General features: G+C 34.7%; 1 protein-coding gene across 1 annotated transcript; it reads right to left on the bottom strand.

The window, feature by feature from the left end:
* Positions 1-306: 306 nt before the first annotated feature.
* Positions 307-9,790, bottom strand: LOC130636457 (glutathione reductase, mitochondrial-like). The gene is made up of 14 exons (XM_057446190.1): positions 9,545-9,790; positions 9,122-9,148; positions 8,477-8,565; positions 5,913-5,982; positions 5,680-5,812; positions 5,164-5,218; positions 4,931-5,030; positions 4,592-4,681; positions 4,052-4,225; positions 3,793-3,834; positions 3,523-3,592; positions 1,756-1,887; positions 1,346-1,479; positions 307-986 (listed from the first exon to the last, which is right to left on the bottom strand). The coding sequence occupies exons 1-14, from the start codon at positions 9,698-9,700 to the stop codon at positions 837-839; spliced, it is 1,422 nt and encodes a 473-aa protein (XP_057302173.1). The 5' UTR covers positions 9,701-9,790; the 3' UTR covers positions 307-836.
* Between the last annotated feature and the right edge of the window lie 11,865 nt (positions 9,791-21,655).

The raw sequence follows: 21,655 nt of genomic DNA, 5'->3' as shown, positions 1-21,655 counted from the left end.
GGTCAGCTAATAATTTAAACATTCTAGAAGATGGTTGGAAAATGGCCACTGTGTAGCATCTTTGACCACGATTGTAGATCGTAATAAAAATTAAAGCTAAATTAAAAAAATAAGATTCAAAAATTCAAAAAAGTGATTAAATATAAACATAAATCAAAAATAACTTTGTAAGCGTCTACCTACTAAGAATCGTCCACTAAAATCTCCACTGAAAAAAAAGTATGGGCAAGCGAGTAAAATATTTCGCTGCCTTGATTACCACTGATCTTACAAAATCAATGATTCTCAGAATAACAACTACATGAATAGAATAGCTACAAAAATCTTTTAAAGTTAAAAAAACTGAACTTGAAAAACAGTGGCTTCCCAGCTATGTATAAATATTTCTCCGTATTAAATAAAATCAAAGGGTGACCAAAATGAGAATATCGATTTACTAAATTACAATTTGTCGTATAAATAAAAGTGATTTTTATATATCTAGAACTAGTCGATAACCCGTGAAAAAATCCACAGGAATTTGGCAGACGGCGGGCAATAATTATAATATAGATAAAACCGAACTGAAAACATATGAATCATGATCAATTTTAGACTTTCTTGGCAATTTCATAAAAAAAAACCTTTAGAGTAAGAATTCTTTACTGAGTAATTGAGCGGGAATATTCCAGTATGTAGACGACACAAAAATTCACAGTAAGAAGTTCACAAATATCTGCTTAATTGTCCGATAGCCCGATTTATAGTCCGATTTGTCAAATGCATAAAATTTCACGGAAACGTTTTAATATAACTTTAAAACAATAAATATTTTGCAAATAATGCACTCGATATGTTTACCGCATGGTGACAAGTTCTTCTGCTGCTGTAGGATGAATTGCTACGGTGTTATCAAAATCTTTCTTTGTAGCACCCATCTTAACTGCCACAGCAAAGCCTTGCATCATCTCGTCTGCTCCCATCCCAAGAATGTGGACACCGATTACCTAATAAATACAGAAGTCATCGCCTTCACTAACATAGTGTGTAAAGAAACAATGTTAAGCCACCCCTCCCGCCCACAGCCCGTAAATTTATTTGTCACCACCTTAAAAATACCTTTTAAATACCGCAAAAAATTTTCTGTCATTTTAGATTCTTATCTTTCCAAGATTTCAAAAGGAATTGTGCAATTTAATTAGCTATTTAAACATGAATGGGCGTAAATTGGCTTAGGCGTAAATAAAATTGGGCGTAAATTAGTTTAGACGTGAACTATATTAAGTGTAAACTAAAATGGGCGTAAGATGGTTGGGCGTAAATTAGCCTAGGCTTGAACTGCAGTGTATTTCTATTAGAGAGTTACCTTTTCTTCAGGCAGCAAACAAACCAATTTCATAGCAGTTTTTGGTTTATGCTCACTTATAGCGTAATACATGTTGACAAATTTCGATTGATAAATTTTGATTTTATCATCTCCATGTCGTTTTCTTGCTTCAGCTGATAAAATAAAAATAAACATGCAGTTACAATAAACATTTTGTCAATGCCTCTCTTTCAATTTTACGTAAAAAGAAATAAAATAGATTCACGATTAAAAGATGCTTCCCATAAAAGCTTTTATAAGAAAATTTTGTATGAATATATTTTCGCGATTTAGATGCCCCACCATATTTCGCAGATATGAAATTTTGCGAAATGGACAAAAAAAAAACGCGCAATGCGTCATAAAAAAATTTCCCGCCAAAAGTAATTTTTTTTTGATGTCTCGCTTACCTTCCGTAAGACCAACAGTACCAATGGTTGGATGACTGAACACAACAGTAGCAATATTTTCGTAATCCAACTTCAAGTCAGTTTCATTGTTAAATAAACGATGTGCTAATCGACGACCAGCAGCAACAGCAACTGAAATAACAAACACACATTTTTTTATAAGCAACACAAGTTTTTGCTGAGACTATTATTATTCCGAATATTGATACAGGATATATCCACTTCAGTGTTTGAAACACTGTTATTAATGTGGGTCCTGTGTTCGGAATGAATACATTAAGTATACACCGGCATTACCTACCCAATTTCCCTCACATGGCATGGGTTGACCCGTAGCTATAGTAAAGACACTTGCTAAACATGCCCGCGCTGTGGACCGAACCACGGACCTTGTGATTACAAAACGAACTTCATAACCACAAGGCCACGCGCCACATGTTCGATGTTGCTTGAGTTTCTTTATTTCACAGGCTCGATTGTTGCTTCATTCCTAATTCTTGACTATCTAGCCAATTTACATGTTTGCTTGATTAAGGGCTTCCTTACTTTCCTGATTTTTGTTGTTTATACTGTATCTGTTTTTGACTGCGAAGAAAACTTTAGTTTTTTTTGTGGATATGAACAAATTTGGATTCCATTGTTACTATCTCGCCTGCGAGGAGTATTCAAATACAGCTGTCCGTCCCAAAATGGAAATTTTTGGCTCTCTGAGCACCGACACGGGAGTAGTCGTGTGTTCGAATCTCATCTTGGTAACTATTTTTACTTTTTTTTTTCTTTTTACTATCTCGCCTGCGAGGATAGGTTTCCAACTCGTAACTAACTAAATGTCCCAAATGGTCAATTGCAAAAAGTTATGCTGAACATAATAGTGACATCATAATTTTGATTTTCGTCACCTAAATGTCATTTTAGGCCAAAATTGGTCCAAAAATTAAAACTACTTTATTTTAGACAAAATTTGGCAAAGTTAACAAAAAACGTATGCTGAACATGATGGTGACATTAAAATTTTGATTTTTGTCACCTAAATGTCATTTTAGGCCAAAATTGGTCCGAAATTAAAACTACTTTATTTTCGACAAAATTTGGCACAGATAACAAAAAAAGTATGCTAACATGATGGTGACATCAAAATTTTGATTCTTTGTCACCTAAATGCCGTTTAAGACCATAAACGTTTCAATCGCGCGACTTTTAACCATGGATGATAGGCTGTATTTTTGTTAGCAGAAATTGTAGAATTGGGTCGCATTGTGGATGTTTCATAGTTGTGCATTTTTAATAGCGAGATAGTTTATGCAGCGCCTGCATCTTATTATGTTTTTGAAAAGGAAATTCATCTTAGCCTTAATAGTTGATACCTCTTTTTCATTTCATTAGAAATTGGGTTTTCACCAAGATATTCTGGCTAACTTAGTTTTAACATCACTGATATTTAACTTGTAACACAGAAAAAAATAGTCCAACAGAAGAAATAATTCAAAATTAATACGATATGAATTTTTTTTTTACGACTTAGAGAGTTTATCGTGACAAAAAAAAGATGGATTCTGTTACCGCTCTACGCAAAAGTTTGTAGTACTTGTTTTAGAACTTAGGGGCGTTTTAAAATTTTTCCTAGTATTTTCGTTTGAGAGAATACTAGGAGAATTCCAGAATTTCAATTGCCACATAGATAATTTTCTGCTTGAAAGATAGCTTAGTATGATCAAGAAGGGTTTGGCAATAATGGTGCTTTTAAGAACAAATGATTAAAAAAATTACCTGGTGTGAGTAAAGCCTTCCCAACCACGTCACCAAGTGCATACACATTTGGTATCGATGTGTTTTGGAACTAAAAAAACAGATGAGCAAACTAGAAAAGGGTGAAATAAAATAAAATAATTACAAAAAATATACATAAAGAAATGGCTAAATTGTGGAAATATAAAAGACAATAAACAATTAAACGTGACACTGAAGAAAAAATACAAAATAGCTAAAGCTTATTCTTAAGCTAAAGCTTATTGTCAAGCAAAACTTACTGTTACTTACCGCATCTGCGATAACTTCTCCTTTTGGGTTTAACTCAATACCCTAAAAAACAATAATATTCATTCTATAAAGTCTTACCCAAAAGCACTTAATAAAAAATGTGTATGTTTTTAATTTAAAATTTGGAGCAGGATGGGTAAAGTTATACAGGAATATGGTAACCACAGAAGAAACAGAGAGAAAACAAACTCAATTGATGCATAAACGGGTGAATATAGAAAAAAAAAGTTTGAAAACACAAAAAAGGAGGTAGCATTACCATCTTTTCTAAGCCTAGACCATTTGTGTTGGGTGCTCTTCCTATGGCCCACAGTAGACAATCTACTTCATTTATTACCAGAGGTACTTTCTCACCATCAGGCGAAGTCTTTGTGAATGTGTTCACTGTCAGTAACCCTGTAGTAGCGTCTTTCTCCACTTTAATTTCATTTGACTGAAAAACAAGACGAACGTGTTTAGGCCTGGTTTACATTTACACCCTGCGTAATTAAATATGGATTTTTCCATTAAACAAATGCTAAGATCCCCATATGTATTTTAATAACGATGTTTAGATACATTTCTAATTCTGACATATATTTTACAGAGTGCTTTCTTATACAATGTTCTGTGAAGGTAACTTTTCTTTTCTACCTGTTTTTAGACCAAAGGAATTTTTTAAACACAAAATAACATGCTTGTTGGGCATGCGTAAATATTTAAATTACTAGAACAAAAATATAATTGCTTAATTTTTTATGATAAGATCAAATCTCAATCAATTTTACTGACATATTCTGATCAAGGACAGTTTCCTTACCTGTACAAATTTATGCAAGTTTACACCGACATTTCTTTCATGTTCTTCAGTAATGTTATCAACAATCATAGAATCAAATGTACGTAAAATCTATAAAAAAAAAAGGAATTTTAATTTATAAAAGATTTAAAAATAGTAAAGTCTTCAGTGTTAGCTACCAAACTTTACAAACACCCTTTGCGGTTTGCATATGTAAGAATTTGATTAAAAATTCTTATCAATTCGATAGGTTTTTTACCTTGTATGTTAGATGATGCACTAGATAAGCATTAAGTATTAAAAGATTGTTACTCCAGAAAAAGTTTACAGCTTAAAATATTAAAAATATTATGGAAATACCTTATTGGTTCTAATAAAGTGGTGTACTTCAGATCCAAGTGTTTTTAGTATACCAGCTAACTCTACTGCAATATATCCTGCACCAACAACAACACATTTCCTACAAAACAGAATGAGTATTATTTTAACCTCACAGCTGATTCAAGAAACACATTATAAAGTAGAAAAAAAGGTCCAAACACAGCATTTATATCAAAAAATATATGTAAAAAATATTTAAGAAAAAGAGTTACTTTGGTAAAGTTTCCAATTCAAAGAAACCATCGCTTGTGATACCATGCTCGCTTCCTGTGAAATAAAATATCAGCTTAAAATTTACTAGCACTTTTTTGCATAAGTCATCAGTTCCAAATTGATTAATACCTTGTTATTTTTCATGTGTATTTATTTAAGGTTAAAAAAATGAATTTTACAGAATATAAAAAAGTTTTCCAAAGATTTTTAAAAAATGGTTTTACAATGCAAGCAATTCTATGCATAGAATTTTCGTAATATTACGATTAAAAGAAATTTTAAAAACTTGAACACAGCAATTCAATTCATTATCATTAAAAAGCAAAGTCAACCAAAATTTTTTATTATTTTATATTTCTGTGCATATTTTTCCAAAATAAAAGGTTTGCAGTTTTCTGATGGAAGTGAAAAGAAACTCCCAGGACACGATGTTAGAACATTCTTAAATTTCGGAAAAAGAGTTATAATAATTTCTACAAATGTAAAAATAATCTCAGCCCAAAATGTTTTTTTACCTGGTAATTTTGGAACAACAGGAAAGCCACCAGTTGCAATAAGTGTGTGAGTTCCCCTAATTTGATGTTCTCCAACATGACACACTCCGTTTTCATCGAAAGTGGCGTGGCCTTCGAATTTTTCTACATGAGACTGCAAATAAAAAAGCACATGAAATATGTATGGCCATGATTAAAAATTGAATGTGTATAACAAATCTGCTTTCGATTGTCGCAGTAAACAAAAAACCAACCTTGTCAAGATTATTGGAATAAATGTTGTTTAATCGTTTCACATAAGCATCTCTTGATTCTTTCACTTTACTGTTTAATAGGAGAAAAAGAAAACAAATATTAAGTGAAGTTATATTGTATTCATACAATGTACCCCCATTCATTGGAATTACCAGAAATCTTATTATTAATGACTGTCTCATTTAAGAATCCATTGATAAGTCGTATTTAAAAATCATACTTCTTAAGAGATTGGGTTTTAAACTATATGAATACCCAAACATTGCATTGTTCAAAACATCAACACATAGACAGAGGAGCAAAAACTTCCCTTGTCTATCTCCTTTGTTTTGTTCTCTTCAAAACCTTTTGGTTTAAGTTTTACCTTTAATACACCCATGATAACATAAGTGCTTCATTTTCTTTTTTAATGGTTGAAACTTAAATATTTTTTAAGTTTGTTTTTTAATTCCTCAATTCCATATGTTTGTATTTAAATATTTAGGTCACAAACACTTGAATATCTCAAAAGAATGTCCGACGGATAGAGAAATGGTATAATTTAGCAAATAGTATCTAAGTCTCATTGCTACATGTTCAGGGGATTACACAAAACATTCTAATACTCAAAGTCTCAGTTATTCAGGGTTTTAATAAACAGGGGTAAATACTGTATGTTTTGTAACTTGAAATTTCAAAAATCTTTGGGATGTTTACATGCATCAAAACTAAGTTTAATATTCAAAAAACTTTTTAACTATAAAGTTTAAAACAAGTCAGATGTTTTGTAATAATAATGTAAATTTTCACTCCATTTTTTGCTCTGTAATCAATTTTTGTGATCTATTTACATTCAACATATTTTGCGAACAAACCATTTTAAGGTTTTTTGTGAAAAACTCTTTTCACAAATTTAGCATTTTTCGCAATTTATTTTATTACAGGCCTTTTTATTGAGATCAAGAACAGCATTTATTGATCTTGCTCATATCATAGGTGCTGGTTATTTTTTTACCAACTACAAAAAATAAAATTTCTGAAAAAAACTTTTTTCTTTTGGGAATAACTAGTTTTTCCAAAAGTTCAAAAAAGTTAATCTTAGCAAAAAGTTATTTCTAGTAATTTTGCTAAGTTTTGTTTTTGCAAAGTGGTCTTTCCGGGAATTTTTGTGCAAACAAATTCTCGTGAATATGGGTAAAATTTGAAAGAATTTTGAAAATTAATCTTTTAAAAAAATTTTTTATAGTGATTGGATGGGAAAAAATCTGATCTTTCTAATGGTGCAAAAATATTTTTAAAAAAATGTATTTAAGTTAGGGTATTTTCAAAAAATGAAAATAATTGTCATAAATCAGTTTTTTAGGATCATATATTTGTTCACACATAATCATCTTGGGTATTAATTTTTACTAGTCAAATATGTTCAAGGTTATAATGATAGCGGCCTCCAAGAAGAGACCAATTTTTGTATATAGTTGAAAGATTCTTTTGAAGTTTTTCTACAACATTTTCCATAAGAATATACTTTTCAAAGTCATCAGGTTTTTTGTGATTTTTGTTTCTACAATATGTGTTTGTTTTACCCATACTTGACTGTGTGTGATTGCGAATGTGAGCAAACATGTGCGGCATAAAAAGATGTTAAAATAACCTGTTAGCTAATAGACATTACCACAGTGACCAATTATTAATGCAGAAGTATAAGAATTCTGTAAAAAAACCTCTTTTTCACAGCGTTCATTTTTTAAGAGAGTACTTTGTACGTTTAAAACCTCTTTTACAAAACTATAAAGGCGCTGGGTGGAGAGCACCTCCAGCATGAAGAGGAATGTTTGATCTAAAAACGATTTTTTTTTATTTTGTGAGTTTGAGTAGAAGGCCAGTTATTATGAGTTTTCCGACGATCAGAGTTTAAAAATTGTGGAAAAAAAATGTATTACTAAAGATCTTCAAAAGTAACAAATGTTAAAATTTAACAATTGTTTTTAGATTAATGTTTTGTGATCCCAAAAAAGCACACAGCAAACATGAGCACCTAGTAGTTTTGTAAATGGGATCTCATTTGTAGGAGAGGGGTCATTTTTTATTTGTGTCTATTAAACCTTTAAACTTTATTTCTTCTTAATAATTTTTATACCATTCTATATATATAGGAAATCATACAATCTTTCTAAAAATATATACATGGATGTATCAAATAAAGTTTTGGTGAATTAATAGCATTTTAAAATATGACATCATTTTTGTATACTTACGCCTTAATTAACTTAAGTTAGCTTTAGGACTCCCAAAAAATTTCAGGCATGTTGAACCCTATTAAACTCAGGCTTTTAGCTTTTAAAAGGAGAAGCTACAAAAACCACCTTTTTAAAAGTGATGAAGGAGTCTCCACCGATAACCTGTTAACCGAGAAATCACCATGACAACATGCCGAAAATTTTTTGTGAGTCCTAAAGCTAACTTAAGTTGATTAATTTAACTTAGTTTAAATATAGAGAACTATAAAAGAATCTAAGTGATACACACTGTCCTATTGGTGATGTTATTCACACAAGTTTAATAACAAAAATAAAATCAAAGTCACCTCCAATTAAAACCATTGACGGTAACATCAAAACCATAATCGTTCATGTCGTGCAACATTTCGGCATGAAGTGCAGTATTGAACATAACCTGTAAGTCAGTTGTAAATCATTAAATGAACATGCAGGTTATTATATTTTATATTGTTAGTTTGAATTGTTTTAAAAATGCCAAGCTGCTTCCCAGTCCTGCTGATAATTATTGTTTATATAAAATCATAAACTTATAAACTTAATGTTATTTTATATTTCTGAATCAGTTGCAGAGGTAGTGCAAAAAACAGGCTCTACGTTTTTTTAAATGCTTTTTGAAAACAATACAACACTCCATCTAAAAAGTGAAACATATTAGTGCATAATGCTGCTCATTTTCTGACGTTTTCTCTCTTAATCAAGGTGTAGTTATTCGATCCTCCCCAGTAAATTAGCTGTGGTTCCAAATCACCAAATATAAACAAATTAGCTCCTTTGGTTGTATAGGTCGATGGATGTTGCAGTGAGTTGTTTGGTAGAGCACAGACCCTAATTGGGTCTGCATAGTTAAAAAATGAGCATTAAATGCTCCAGGATGCCCCATCTAAGCTGTGGAAATTGTGAGAATAGTCAGCAGTTTTGCCAGACTGTTATCGTTTACTATAAAAACTAACCTTTTTGGGAACACAACCAACATTGACCTAAAGAACAGAAAGTATATATATATAATTACGCTTCCTTCACACAAGAACATAATACTTGTTTTCACAGTTATTATGATAAGTAGTAATACTTGAAGTAGTGGTTTCAAAAGACAATGCCGCGCTGCTTTGAGAAAATCTGCGCGGAGGCTACTGCACAGAAACTGAAGAAAACAACAACAAACACGTTTGCCAGCCCACAGCGTGGGTATTTGGTAAAAAGGAAAGGTTGTTTTCAGTTTTAATATTGAAGTTATGTCTTCTAAATTGGTTGTAAAATGATTAGTAAGGTGCAATTAGTTGTACAAATAGCTTGAGTTGGATAAAAAAGGGGAAGGTTATTTTTACTCAACTGTGAAAAGGTGTATGTAAAAATATTTAGCTGTATTTTCTTACACATGTCCCACCAAGCCTTTTCTCTTCCACTAAAGCAACTTTTACACCAAACTCTGCTGCTCTTCTAGCACTTGCAATTCCCCCACTGCCTCCCCCTATAACTAGGTAGTCGAAAGTTTTGATGGGTGCCATTAAGACAACACTTCTTCTAAACATTTAATAGCTAAATTGTTCCAACAGCCACCTTTTATAGTTCGTTTATATGGGTCGTCAAATCCCAGTTATACATTGCTGTTCTGTTTTTCTACGTTGTGTTGGATAAGTTTTCCCTTTATCCTGAATCCGGTAAAGCTGGCCACGAAAATGTTTACATTTATAAAAAAGTTACTCCATCGCAGAAGTTATTCGAGATTTTGTTGAAATGTCATTGCATTAATCTGAAGGAGCGCTAAAAAGCACATGGCTGACCTCTGTGTAAGCATGATCTTGCACATTCCATTGATAAACATAGGTAAGTCGTCCACGTATTACTTCCTGAATATAAAGGAGATATAGTATTCAACATGCGTTAGACCTATGTACGTTCCCAAGCCTTGTGGAGATAATGATGTGCTATTCTCCATAAAGCACAAGTGTAGTAGCGTGTAGTAGAGCGTAGCAGAATGTATTTATCTGTAGTAAAGCGTATTTCTCTGTAGTAGAGTGTAGTAGCCTGTAGTAGCTTGTAGTAGAGTGTAGTAGCCTGTAGTAAAGCGTATTTCTCTGTAGTAGAGTGTAGTAGCTTGTAGTAGAGCGTAGTAGCCTGTAGTAGAGCGTAGTAGCGTGTAGTAGAGCGTAGTAGAATGTATTTCTCTGTAGTAAAGCGTATTTCTCTGTAGTAGAGTGTAGTAGCCTGTAGTAGAGCGTAGTAGCGTGTAGTAGAGCGTAGTAGAAGAGCGTAGTAGAATGTATTTCTCTGTAGTAAAGCGTATTTCTCTGTAGTAGAGTGTAGTAGCGTGTAGTAGAGCGTAGTAGCGTGTAGTAGAGCGTAGTAGAATGTATTTCTCTGTAGTAAAGCGTATTTCTCTGTAGTAGAGTGTAGTAGCCTGTAGTAGCTTGTAGTAGAGTGTAGTAGCGTGTAGTAGAGCGTAGTAGAATGTATTTCTCTGTAGTAAAGCGTATTTCTCTGTAGTAGAGTGTAGTAGCCTGTAGTAGAGCGTAGTAGCGTGTAGTAGAGCGTAGTAGAAGAGCGTAGTAGAATGTATTTCTCTGTAGTAAAGCGTATTTCTCTGTAGTAGAGTGTAGTAGCCTGTAGTAGCTTGTAGTAGAGTGTAGTAGCGTGTAGTAGAGCATAGTAGAATGTATTTTTCTGTAGTAAAGCGTATTTCTCTGTAGTAGAGTGTAGTAGCGTGTAGTAGAGCGTAGTAGCGTGTAGTAGAGCGTAGTAGAATGTATTTCTCTGTAGTAAAGCGTATTTCTCTGTAGTAGAGTGTAGTAGCCTGTAGTAGAGCGTAGTAGCGTGTAGTAGAGCGTAGTAGAATGTATTTCTCTGTAGTAAAGCGTATTTCTCTGTAGTAGAGTGTAGTAGCCTGTAGTAGAGCGTAGTAGCGTGTAGTAGAGCGTAGTAGAAGAGCGTAGTAGAATGTATTTCTCTGTAGTAAAGCGTATTTCTCTGTAGTAGAGTGTAGTAGCCTGTAGTAGCTTGTAGTAGAGTGTAGTAGCGTGTAGTAGAGCGTAGTAGAATGTATTTTTCTGTAGTAAAGCGTATTTCTCTGTAGTAGAGTGTAGTAGCGTGTAGTAGAGCGTAGTAGCGTGTAGTAGAGCGTAGTAGAATGTATTTCTCTGTAGTAAAGCGTATTTCTCTGTAGTAGAGTGTAGTAGCCTGTAGTAGAGCGTAGTAGCGTGTAGTAGAGCGTAGTAGAATGTATTTCTCTGTAGTAAAGCGTATTTCTCTGTAGTAGAGTGTAGTAGCCTGTAGTAGAGCGTAGTAGCGTGTAGTAGAGCGTAGTAGAAGAGCGTAGTAGAATGTATTTCTCTGTAGTAAAGCGTATTTCTCTGTAGTAGAGTGTAGTAGCCTGTAGTAGCTTGTAGTAGAGTGTAGTAGCGTGTAGTAGAGCGTAGTAGAATGTATTTTTCTGTAGTAAAGCGTATTTCTCTGTAGTAGAGTGTAGTAGCGTGTAGTAGAGCGTAGTAGCGTGTAGTAGAGCGTAGTAGAATGTATTTCTCTGTAGTAAAGCGTATTTCTCTGTAGTAGAGTGTAGTAGCCTGTAGTAGAGCGTAGTAGCGTGTAGTAGAGCGTAGTAGAATGTATTTCTCTGTAGTAAAGCGTATTTCTCTGTAGTAGCCTGTAGTAGCTTGTAGTAGAGTGTAGTAGCGTGTAGTAGAGCGTAGTAGAATGTATTTTTCTGTAGTAAAGCGTATTTCTCTGTAGTAGAGTGTAGTAGCCTGTAGTAGCTTGTAGTAGCGTGTAGTAGAGCGTAGTAGAAGAGCGTAGTAGAATGTATTTCTCTGTAGTAAAGCGTATTTCTCTGTAGTAGAGTGTAGTAGCCTGTAGTAGCTTGTAGTAGAGTGTAGTAGCGTGTAGTAGAGCGTAGTAGAATGTATTTCTCTGTAGTAAAGCGTATTTCTCTGTAGTAGAGTGTAGTAGCGTGTAGTAGAGCGTAGTAGCGTGTAGTAGAGCGTAGTAGAATGTATTTCTCTGTAGTAAAGCGTATTTCTCTGTAGTAGAGTGTAGTAGCCTGTAGTAGCTTGTAGTAGAGTGTAGTAGCGTGTAGTAGAGCGTAGTAGAATGTATTTCTCTGTAGTAAAGCGTATTTCTCTGTAGTAGAGTGTAGTAGCCTGTAGTAGCTTGTGTTTTACTGCGCTCACCCAGCAAGTTTGAAATACCTAGAATTCACAACATAGTTCTCCAAAAACGCAAAAAGCGTTTATCCATACATGATCAGCTTGTTTAAGCCTTACAGAATACGTAACAAGCAATGTATGTCCTAAATAACCTAAGGGAATCTGAGTGTTCACTAATACGCTAGTATTTATACATCAATCGTCAATTTCTCACAAGTTGCTCTGCGCAAAATAAGCTTTAACTTGGTTGTTGAATGTCTAGCGGTTTTACGGAAGAACAGTCGAAATTTCAGTACATATGAGCTGGAACTTGAACAATGGGTATGTAATGTCATCCATACTTCATAATTTTCAAGTGAAGAAATTGTTACTCTAGAAGTTACTCTACCGTGTTTGGCATTTGCGAAAAAACAGCAACAGAGTTTATAGTAAAAGTGAATGACGCCTTTTCATTGTGGCTTAAATATTTCAACGCAATGCATGATAGTCTTACACTGAGTAAAACGAAGCCACATCTGCATATGTTTGCATCTTACAAAGAGTTTTTCAATCACTAAATCAAGTGTAGTTACTAGGAAAAACAATGGGTGATTCGTCAGTGTTAATCTATAACATACAAAGAAGCAAATTTAGCAGGCCCGCTTAAATATTCCTTCTCACTTTCACATCTTTAGTTCTACTGTGCCCACCAAACGAGTTTGAAATACCTAGAATGCACACCATGGCCCTCCAATACGGTAAAAGTGTTTATCCATTAATGGTCAGTGTGTTTGACCCTTACAGAATACATTACAAGCAATGTATGTCCTAAATACCATGAGTAAGTCCGAGTGGTCACTATCACGCTAGTATTTATATACAGATCTTCATTTGCTCACAAGTGAATCCGCGGAAACTAAGGTTTCTCTTGATGGTTAAGTGTCATTTTGCGGTTTTACGGAAGAACAGTCGAAATTCCAGTACTTTCAAGCTGGAACTTGAACAATTGGCCTATAATGTCATCCATACTTCATAATTTTTAATTGCAGAAATTGTTACTTTAAAAATTGCTCTACCGTGTGTGGAATTTGCGAAAGCAATACAACAGAGTTCATAGTAAAAGTAAATGCGCCTTTTTAATGTGGTGTAAATGCCCAAACGCAATGCATGATAGTCTTACACCGCGTAAAACGAAGCTACGTCTGCATATGTTTGCATCCTGCGAATGACTTCTTTATCAGTAAATCAAGTGTAATTAGTAGGAAAACAACGGAAAATGGGCGATTCGTCAGTGTTAATCAGAATATCACGTACAAAGAAGCAAACTTAGCAGGCGCGCCTAAATATTCCTTTTCAATTTCACATCTTGAGTTTTACTGCGCTCACCCAGCAAGTTTGAAATACCTAGAATTCACAACATAGCTCTCCAAAAAAGCAAAAAGCGTTTATCCAATAATGGTCAGTTTGTTTGACCCTTACAGAATACATTACAAGCAATGTATGTCCTAAATACCATGAGTGAATCCGAGTGGTCACTGTTACGCTAGTATTCATACATCAATCGTCAATTTCTCACAAGTTATTCTGCGCATATTATGTTTGCTCTTGATTGTTAAATGTGTAGTTGTGGTTTTATGGAAGAATAGCCGAAAATTCAGTACTTTTAAGCCGCAACTTGAACAATGGATTTGCAATGTCATCCATACTTCATAATTTTCAAGTGTAGAAGTTGTTACTCTAAAAATTGCTCTGCAGTGTTTAGCACATGCAAAACACTGCAACAGACTTCATGGAAAAAGGAAATGAAGTATCTTCAATGTGGTTTAAATGTCCAAACGCAATGCTTGGTAGTCTTACACCGTCTGAAACGAAACTAAATCTGGATAAGTTTACATCCTACAAAGAGCGTGTTATCAGTAAATCAACTGTAGTTGGTAGATACACAAGGCGCATAAAGGTCGATTAGTCAGTCTTCATCATAGTACAAGATACAAACAAATAAATTTAGCAGACACGCCTAAATATTCCTTTTCAATTTCACATTTTGAGTTTTACTGCGCTCACCCAGCAAGTTTGAAACAACTAGATTTCACAACATGGATCTTCAAAATAGGAAAAACCGTTTATCCATACATGATCAGTTTGTTTAGGCCTTACAGAATACGTTACAAGCAATGCTGCGCAAATAAAGCTTTATCTTAATTGTTGAATGTCTAGTTGCGATTATACGGAAGAACAGTCGAAATTCTAGTACTTTCAAGCTGGAACTTGAACAATCGGCCTGTAATATCATCCATACTTCGTAATTTTTAATTGCAGAAATTGTTACTTTAAAAATTGCTCTACCGTGTTTAGAATTTGCAAAAACACTACAACAGACTTCACGGAAAAAGTAAATGAAGCCTTTTCAATGTGGTTTTAATGTCCAAACGCAATGCTTGGTAGTCTTACACTGTCTGAAACGAAACTAAATCTGGATAAGTTTACATCTTACAAAGAGTGTTTTATCAGTAAATCAACTGTAGTTAGTAGATACACAAGGCGCATAAAGGTCGATTCGACAGTCTTCATCATAATATCAGATACAAAGAAATAAATTTAGCTGACACGCCTAAATATTCCTTTTCACTTTCACATCTTGAGTTTTACTGCGCTCACCCAGCAAGATTAAAATACCTAGAATTCACAACATAGCTCTCCAAAAACGCAAAAAGCGTTTATCCATACATGATCAGCTTGTTTAAGCCTTACAGAATACGTAACAAGCAATGTATGTCCTAAATAACCTAAGGGAATCTGAGTGGTCACTAATACGCTAGTATTTATACATCAATCGTCAATTTCTGACAAGTTGCTCTGCGCAAAATAAGCTTTAACTTGGTTGTTGAATGTCTAGCGGTTTTACGGAAGAACAGTCGAAATTTCAGTACATATGAGCTGGAACTTGAACAATGGGTATGTAATGTCATCCATACTTCATAATTTTCAAGTGAAGAAATTGTTACTCTAGAAGTTACTCTACCGTGTTTGGCATTTGCGAAAAAACAGCAACAGAGTTTATAGTAAAAGTGAATGACGCCTTTTCATTGTGGCTTAAATATTTCAACGCAATGTATGATAGTCTTACACTGAGTAAAACGAAGCCACATCTGCATATGTTTGCATCTTACAAAGAGTTTTTCAATCACTAAATCAAGTGTAGTTACTAGGAAAACAAGGAACAATGGGTGATTCGTTAGTGTTAATCTATAACATACAAAGAAGCAAATTTAGCAGGCCCGCTTAAATATTCCTTCTCACTTTCACATCTTTAGTTCTACTGTGCCCACCAAACGAGTTTGAAATACCTAGAATGCACACCATGGCCCTCCAACACGGTAAAAGTGTTTATCCCTTAATGGTCAGTGTGTTTGACCCTTACAGAATACATTACAAGCAATGTATGTCCTAAATACCATGAGTAAGTCCGAGTGGTCACTATTACGCTAGTATTTATATACAGATCTTCATTTGCTCACAAGTGAATCCGCGGAAACTAAGGTTTCTCTTGATGGTTAAGTGTCCATTTGCGGTTTTACGGAAGAACAGTCGAAATTCCAGTACTTTCAAGCTGGAACTTGAACAATTGGCCTATAATGTCATCCATACTTCATAATTTTTAATTGCAGAAATTGTTACTTTAAAAATTGCTCTACCGTGTTTGGAATTTGCGAAAGCAATACAACAGAGTTCATAGTAAAAGTAAATGCGCCTTTCTAATGTGGTGTAAATGCCCAAACGCAATGCATGATAGTCTTACACCGCGTAAAACGAAGCTACGTCTGCATATGTTTGCATCCTGCGAATGACTTCTTTATCAGTAAATCAAGTGTAATTAGTAGGAAAACAACGGAAAATGGGCGATTCGTCAGTGTTAATCAGAATATCACGTACAAAGAAGCAAACTTAGCAGGCGCGCCTAAATATTCCTTTTCAATTTCACATCTTGAGTTTTACTGCGCTCACCCAGCAAGTTTGAAATACCTAGAATTCACAACATAGCTCTCCAAAAAAGCAAAAAGCGTTTATCCATTAATGGTCAGTTTGTTTGACCCTTACAGAATACATTACAAGCAATGTATGTCCTAAATACCATGAGTGAATCCAAGTGGTCACTGTTACGCTAGTATTCATACATCAATCGTCAATTTCTCACAAGTTATTCTGCGCATATTATGTTTGCTCTTGATTGTTAAATGTGTAGTTGCGATTATACGGAAGAACAGTCGAAATTCTAGTACATATGAGCTGGAACTTGAACAATGGGTATGTAATGTCATCCATACTTCATAATTTTCAAGTGAAGAAATTGTTACTCTAGAAGTTACTCTACCGTGTTTGGCATTTGCGAAAAAACAGCAACAGAGTTTATAGTAAAAGTGAATGACGCCTTTTCATTGTGGCTTAAATATTTCAACGCAATGCATGATAGTCTTACACTGAGTAAAACGAAGCCACATCTGCATATGTTTGCATCTTACAAAGAGTTTTTCAATCACTAAATCAAGTGTAGTTACTAGGAAAAACAATGGGTGATTCGTCAGTGTTAATCTATAACATACAAAGAAGCAAATTTAGCAGGCCCGCTTAAATATTCCTTCTCACTTTCACATCTTTAGTTCTACTGTGCCCACCAAACGAGTTTGAAATACCTAGAATGCACACCATGGCCCTCCAATACGGTAAAAGTGTTTATCCATTAATGGTCAGTGTGTTTGACCCTTACAGAATACATTACAAGCAATGTATGTCCTAAATACCATGAGTAAGTCCGAGTGGTCACTATCACGCTAGTATTTATATACAGATCTTCATTTGCTCACAAGTGAATCCGCGGAAACTAAGGTTTCTCTTGATGGTTAAGTGTCATTTTGCGGTTTTACGGAAGAACAGTCGAAATTCCAGTACTTTCAAGCTGGAACTTGAACAATTGGCCTATAATGTCATCCATACTTCATAATTTTTAATTGCAGAAATTGTTACTTTAAAAATTGCTCTACCGTGTGTGGAATTTGCGAAAGCAATACAACAGAGTTCATAGTAAAAGTAAATGCGCCTTTTTAATGTGGTGTAAATGCCCAAACGCAATGCATGATAGTCTTACACCGCGTAAAACGAAGCTACGTCTGCATATGTTTGCATCCTGCGAATGACTTCTTTATCAGTAAATCAAGTGTAATTAGTAGGAAAACAACGGAAAATGGGCGATTCGTCAGTGTTAATCAGAATATCACGTACAAAGAAGCAAACTTAGCAGGCGCGCCTAAATATTCCTTTTCAATTTCACATCTTGAGTTTTACTGCGCTCACCCAGCAAGTTTGAAATACCTAGAATTCACAACATAGCTCTCCAAAAAAGCAAAAAGCGTTTATCCAATAATGGTCAGTTTGTTTGACCCTTACAGAATACATTACAAGCAATGTATGTCCTAAATACCATGAGTGAATCCGAGTGGTCACTGTTACGCTAGTATTCATACATCAATCGTCAATTTCTCACAAGTTATTCTGCGCATATTATGTTTGCTCTTGATTGTTAAATGTGTAGTTGTGGTTTTATGGAAGAATAGCCGAAAATTCAGTACTTTTAAGCCGCAACTTGAACAATGGATTTGCAATGTCATCCATACTTCATAATTTTCAAGTGTAGAAGTTGTTACTCTAAAAATTGCTCTGCAGTGTTTAGCACATGCAAAACACTGCAACAGACTTCATGGAAAAAGGAAATGAAGTATCTTCAATGTGGTTTAAATGTCCAAACGCAATGCTTGGTAGTCTTACACTGTCTGAAACGAAACTAAATCTGGATAAGTTTACATCCTACAAAGAGCGTGTTATCAGTAAATCAACTGTAGTTGGTAGATACACAAGGCGCATAAAGGTCGATTAGTCAGTCTTCATCATAGTACAAGATACAAACAAATAAATTTAGCAGACACGCCTAAATATTCCTTTTCAATTTCACATTTTGAGTTTTACTGCGCTCACCCAGCAAGTTTGAAACAACTAGATTTCACAACATGGATCTTCAAAATAGGAAAAACCGTTTATCCATACATGATCAGTTTGTTTAGGCCTTACAGAATACATTACAAGCAATGCTGCGCAAATAAAGCTTTATCTTAATTGTTGAATGTCTAGTTGCGATTATACGGAAGAACAGTCGAAATTCTAGTACTTTCAAGCTGGAACTTGAACAATCGGCCTGTAATATCATCCATACTTCGTAATTTTTAATTGCAGAAATTGTTACTTTAAAAATTGCTCTACCGTGTTTAGAATTTGCAAAAACACTACAACAGACTTCACGGAAAAAGTAAATGAAGCCTTTTCAATGTGGTTTTAATGTCCAAACGCAATGCTTGGTAGTCTTACACTGTCTGAAACGAAACTAAATCTGGATAAGTTTACATCTTACAAAGAGTGTTTTATCAGTAAATCAACTGTAGTTGGTAGATACACAAGGCGCATAAAGGTCGATTTGACAGTCTTCATCATAATATCAGATACAAAGAAATAAATTTAGCTGACACGCCTAAATATTCCTTTTCAATTTCACATCTTGAGTTTTACTGCGCTCACCCAGCAAGATTAAAATACCTAGAATTCACAACATAGCTCTCCAAAAACGCAAAAAGCGTTTATCCATACATGATCAGCTTGTTTAAGCCTTACAGAATACGTAACAAGCAATGTATGTCCTAATTAACCTAAGGGAATCTGAGTGGTCACTAATACGCTAGTATTTATACATCAATCGTCAATTTCTGACAAGTTGCTCTGCGCAAAATAAGCTTTAACTTGGTTGTTGAATGTCTAGCGGTTTTACGGAAGAACAGTCGAAATTTCAGTACATATGAGCTGGAACTTGAACAATGGGTATGTAATGTCATCCATACTTCATAATTTTCAAGTGAAGAAATTGTTACTCTAGAAGTTACTCTACCGTGTTTGGCATTTGCGAAAAAACAGCAACAGAGTTTATAGTAAAAGTGAATGACGCCTTTTCATTGTGGCTTAAATATTTCAACGCAATGCATGATAGTCTTACACTGAGTAAAACGAAGCCACATCTGCATATGTTTGCATCTTACAAAGAGTTTTTCAATCACTAAATCAAGTGTAGTTACTAGGAAAACAAGGAACAATGGGTGATTCGTCAGTGTTAATCTATAACATACAAAGAAGCAAATTTAGCAGGCCCGCTTAAATATTCCTTCTCACTTTCACATCTTTAGTTCTACTGTGCCCACCAAACGAGTTTGAAATACCTAGAATGCACACCATGGCCCTCCAACACGGTAAAAGTGTTTATCCCTTAATGGTCAGTGTGTTTGACCCTTACAGAATACATTACAAGCAATGTATGTCCTAAATACCATGAGTAAGTCCGAGTGGTCACTATTACGCTAGTATTTATATACAGATCTTCATTTGCTCACAAGTGAATCCGCGGAAACTAAGGTTTCTCTTGATGGTTAAGTGTCCATTTGCGGTTTTACGGAAGAACAGTCGAAATTCCAGTACTTTCAAGCTGGAACTTGAACAATTGGCCTATAATGTCATCCATACTTCATAATTTTTAATTGCAGAAATTGTTACTTTAAAAATTGCTCTACCGTGTTTGGAATTTGCGAAAGCAATACAACAGAGTTCATAGTAAAAGTAAATGCGCCTTTCTAATGTGGTGTAAATGCCCAAACGCAATGCATGATAGTCTTACACCGCGTAAAACGAAGCTACGTCTGCATATGTTTGCATCCTGCGAATGACTTCTTTATCAGTAAATCAAGTGTAATTAGTAGGAAAACAACGGAAAATGGGCGATTCGTCAGTGTTAATCAGAATATCACGTACAAAGAAGCAAACTTAGCAGGCGCGCCTAAATATTCCTTTTCAATTTCACATCTTGAGTTTTACTGCGCTCACCCAGCAAGTTTGAAATACCTAGAATTCACAACATAGCTCTCCAAAAAAGCAAAAAGCGTTTATCCATTAATGGTCAGTTTGTTTGACCCTTACAGAATACATTACAAGCAATGTATGTCCTAAATACCATGAGTGAATCCAAGTGGTCACTGTTACGCTAGTATTCATACATCAATCGTCAATTTCTCACAAGTTATTCTGCGCATATTATGTTTGCTCTTGATTGTTAAATGTGTAGTTGCGATTATACGGAAGAACAGTCGAAATTCTAGTACATATGAGCTGGAACTTGAACAATGGGTATGTAATGTCATCCATACTTCATAATTTTCAAGTGAAGAAATTGTTACTCTAGAAGTTACTCTACCGTGTTTGGCATTTGCGAAAAAACAGCAACAGAGTTTATAGTAAAAGTGAATGACGCCTTTTCATTGTGGCTTAAATATTTCAACGCAATGCATGATAGTCTTACACTGAGTAAAACGAAGCCACATCTGCATATGTTTGCATCTTACAAAGAGTTTTTCAATCACTAAATCAAGTGTAGTTACTAGGAAAAACAATGGGTGATTCGTCAGTGTTAATCTATAACATACAAAGAAGCAAATTTAGCAGGCCCGCTTAAATATTCCTTCTCACTTTCACATCTTTAGTTCTACTGTGCCCACCAAACGAGTTTGAAATACCTAGAATGCACACCATGGCCCTCCAATACGGTAAAAGTGTTTATCCATTAATGGTCAGTGTGTTTGACCCTTACAGAATACATTACAAGCAATGTATGTCCTAAATACCATGAGTAAGTCCGAGTGGTCACTATCACGCTAGTATTTATATACAGATCTTCATTTGCTCACAAGTGAATCCGCGGAAACTAAGGTTTCTCTTGATGGTTAAGTGTCATTTTGCGGTTTTACGGAAGAACAGTCGAAATTCCAGTACTTTCAAGCTGGAACTTGAACAATTGGCCTATAATGTCATCCATACTTCATAATTTTTAATTGCAGAAATTGTTACTTTAAAAATTGCTCTACCGTGTGTGGAATTTGCGAAAGCAATACAACAGAGTTCATAGTAAAAGTAAATGCGCCTTTTTAATGTGGTGTAAATGCCCAAACGCAATGCATGATAGTCTTACACCGCGTAAAACGAAGCTACGTCTGCATATGTTTGCATCCTGCGAATGACTTCTTTATCAGTAAATCAAGTGTAATTAGTAGGAAAACAACGGAAAATGGGCGATTCGTCAGTGTTAATCAGAATATCACGTACAAAGAAGCAAACTTAGCAGGCGCGCCTAAATATTCCTTTTCAATTTCACATCTTGAGTTTTACTGCGCTCACCCAGCAAGTTTGAAATACCTAGAATTCACAACATAGCTCTCCAAAAAAGCAAAAAGC

Source organism: Hydractinia symbiolongicarpus, chromosome 3, assembly GCF_029227915.1.
Source record: "Hydractinia symbiolongicarpus strain clone_291-10 chromosome 3, HSymV2.1, whole genome shotgun sequence".
Taxonomy (NCBI): domain Eukaryota; kingdom Metazoa; phylum Cnidaria; class Hydrozoa; order Anthoathecata; family Hydractiniidae; genus Hydractinia; species Hydractinia symbiolongicarpus.
This window is presented reverse-complemented; position numbering and strand designations above follow the sequence as displayed.

Coding starts and splice junctions, on each gene's coding strand:
- LOC130636457 (XM_057446190.1), bottom strand. CDS start 9,700: ATGTTTAGAAGAAGTGTTGTCTTAATGGCACCCATCAAAACTTTCGAC. Junction 5,031..5,163: donor GAATTGGAAACTTTACCAAA/GTAACTCTTTTT, acceptor TCTGTTTTGTAG/GAAATGTGTTGTTGTTGGTG. Junction 4,682..4,930: donor ACTTTATTAGAACCAATAAG/GTATTTCCATAA, acceptor TTTTTTTTATAG/ATTTTACGTACATTTGATTC.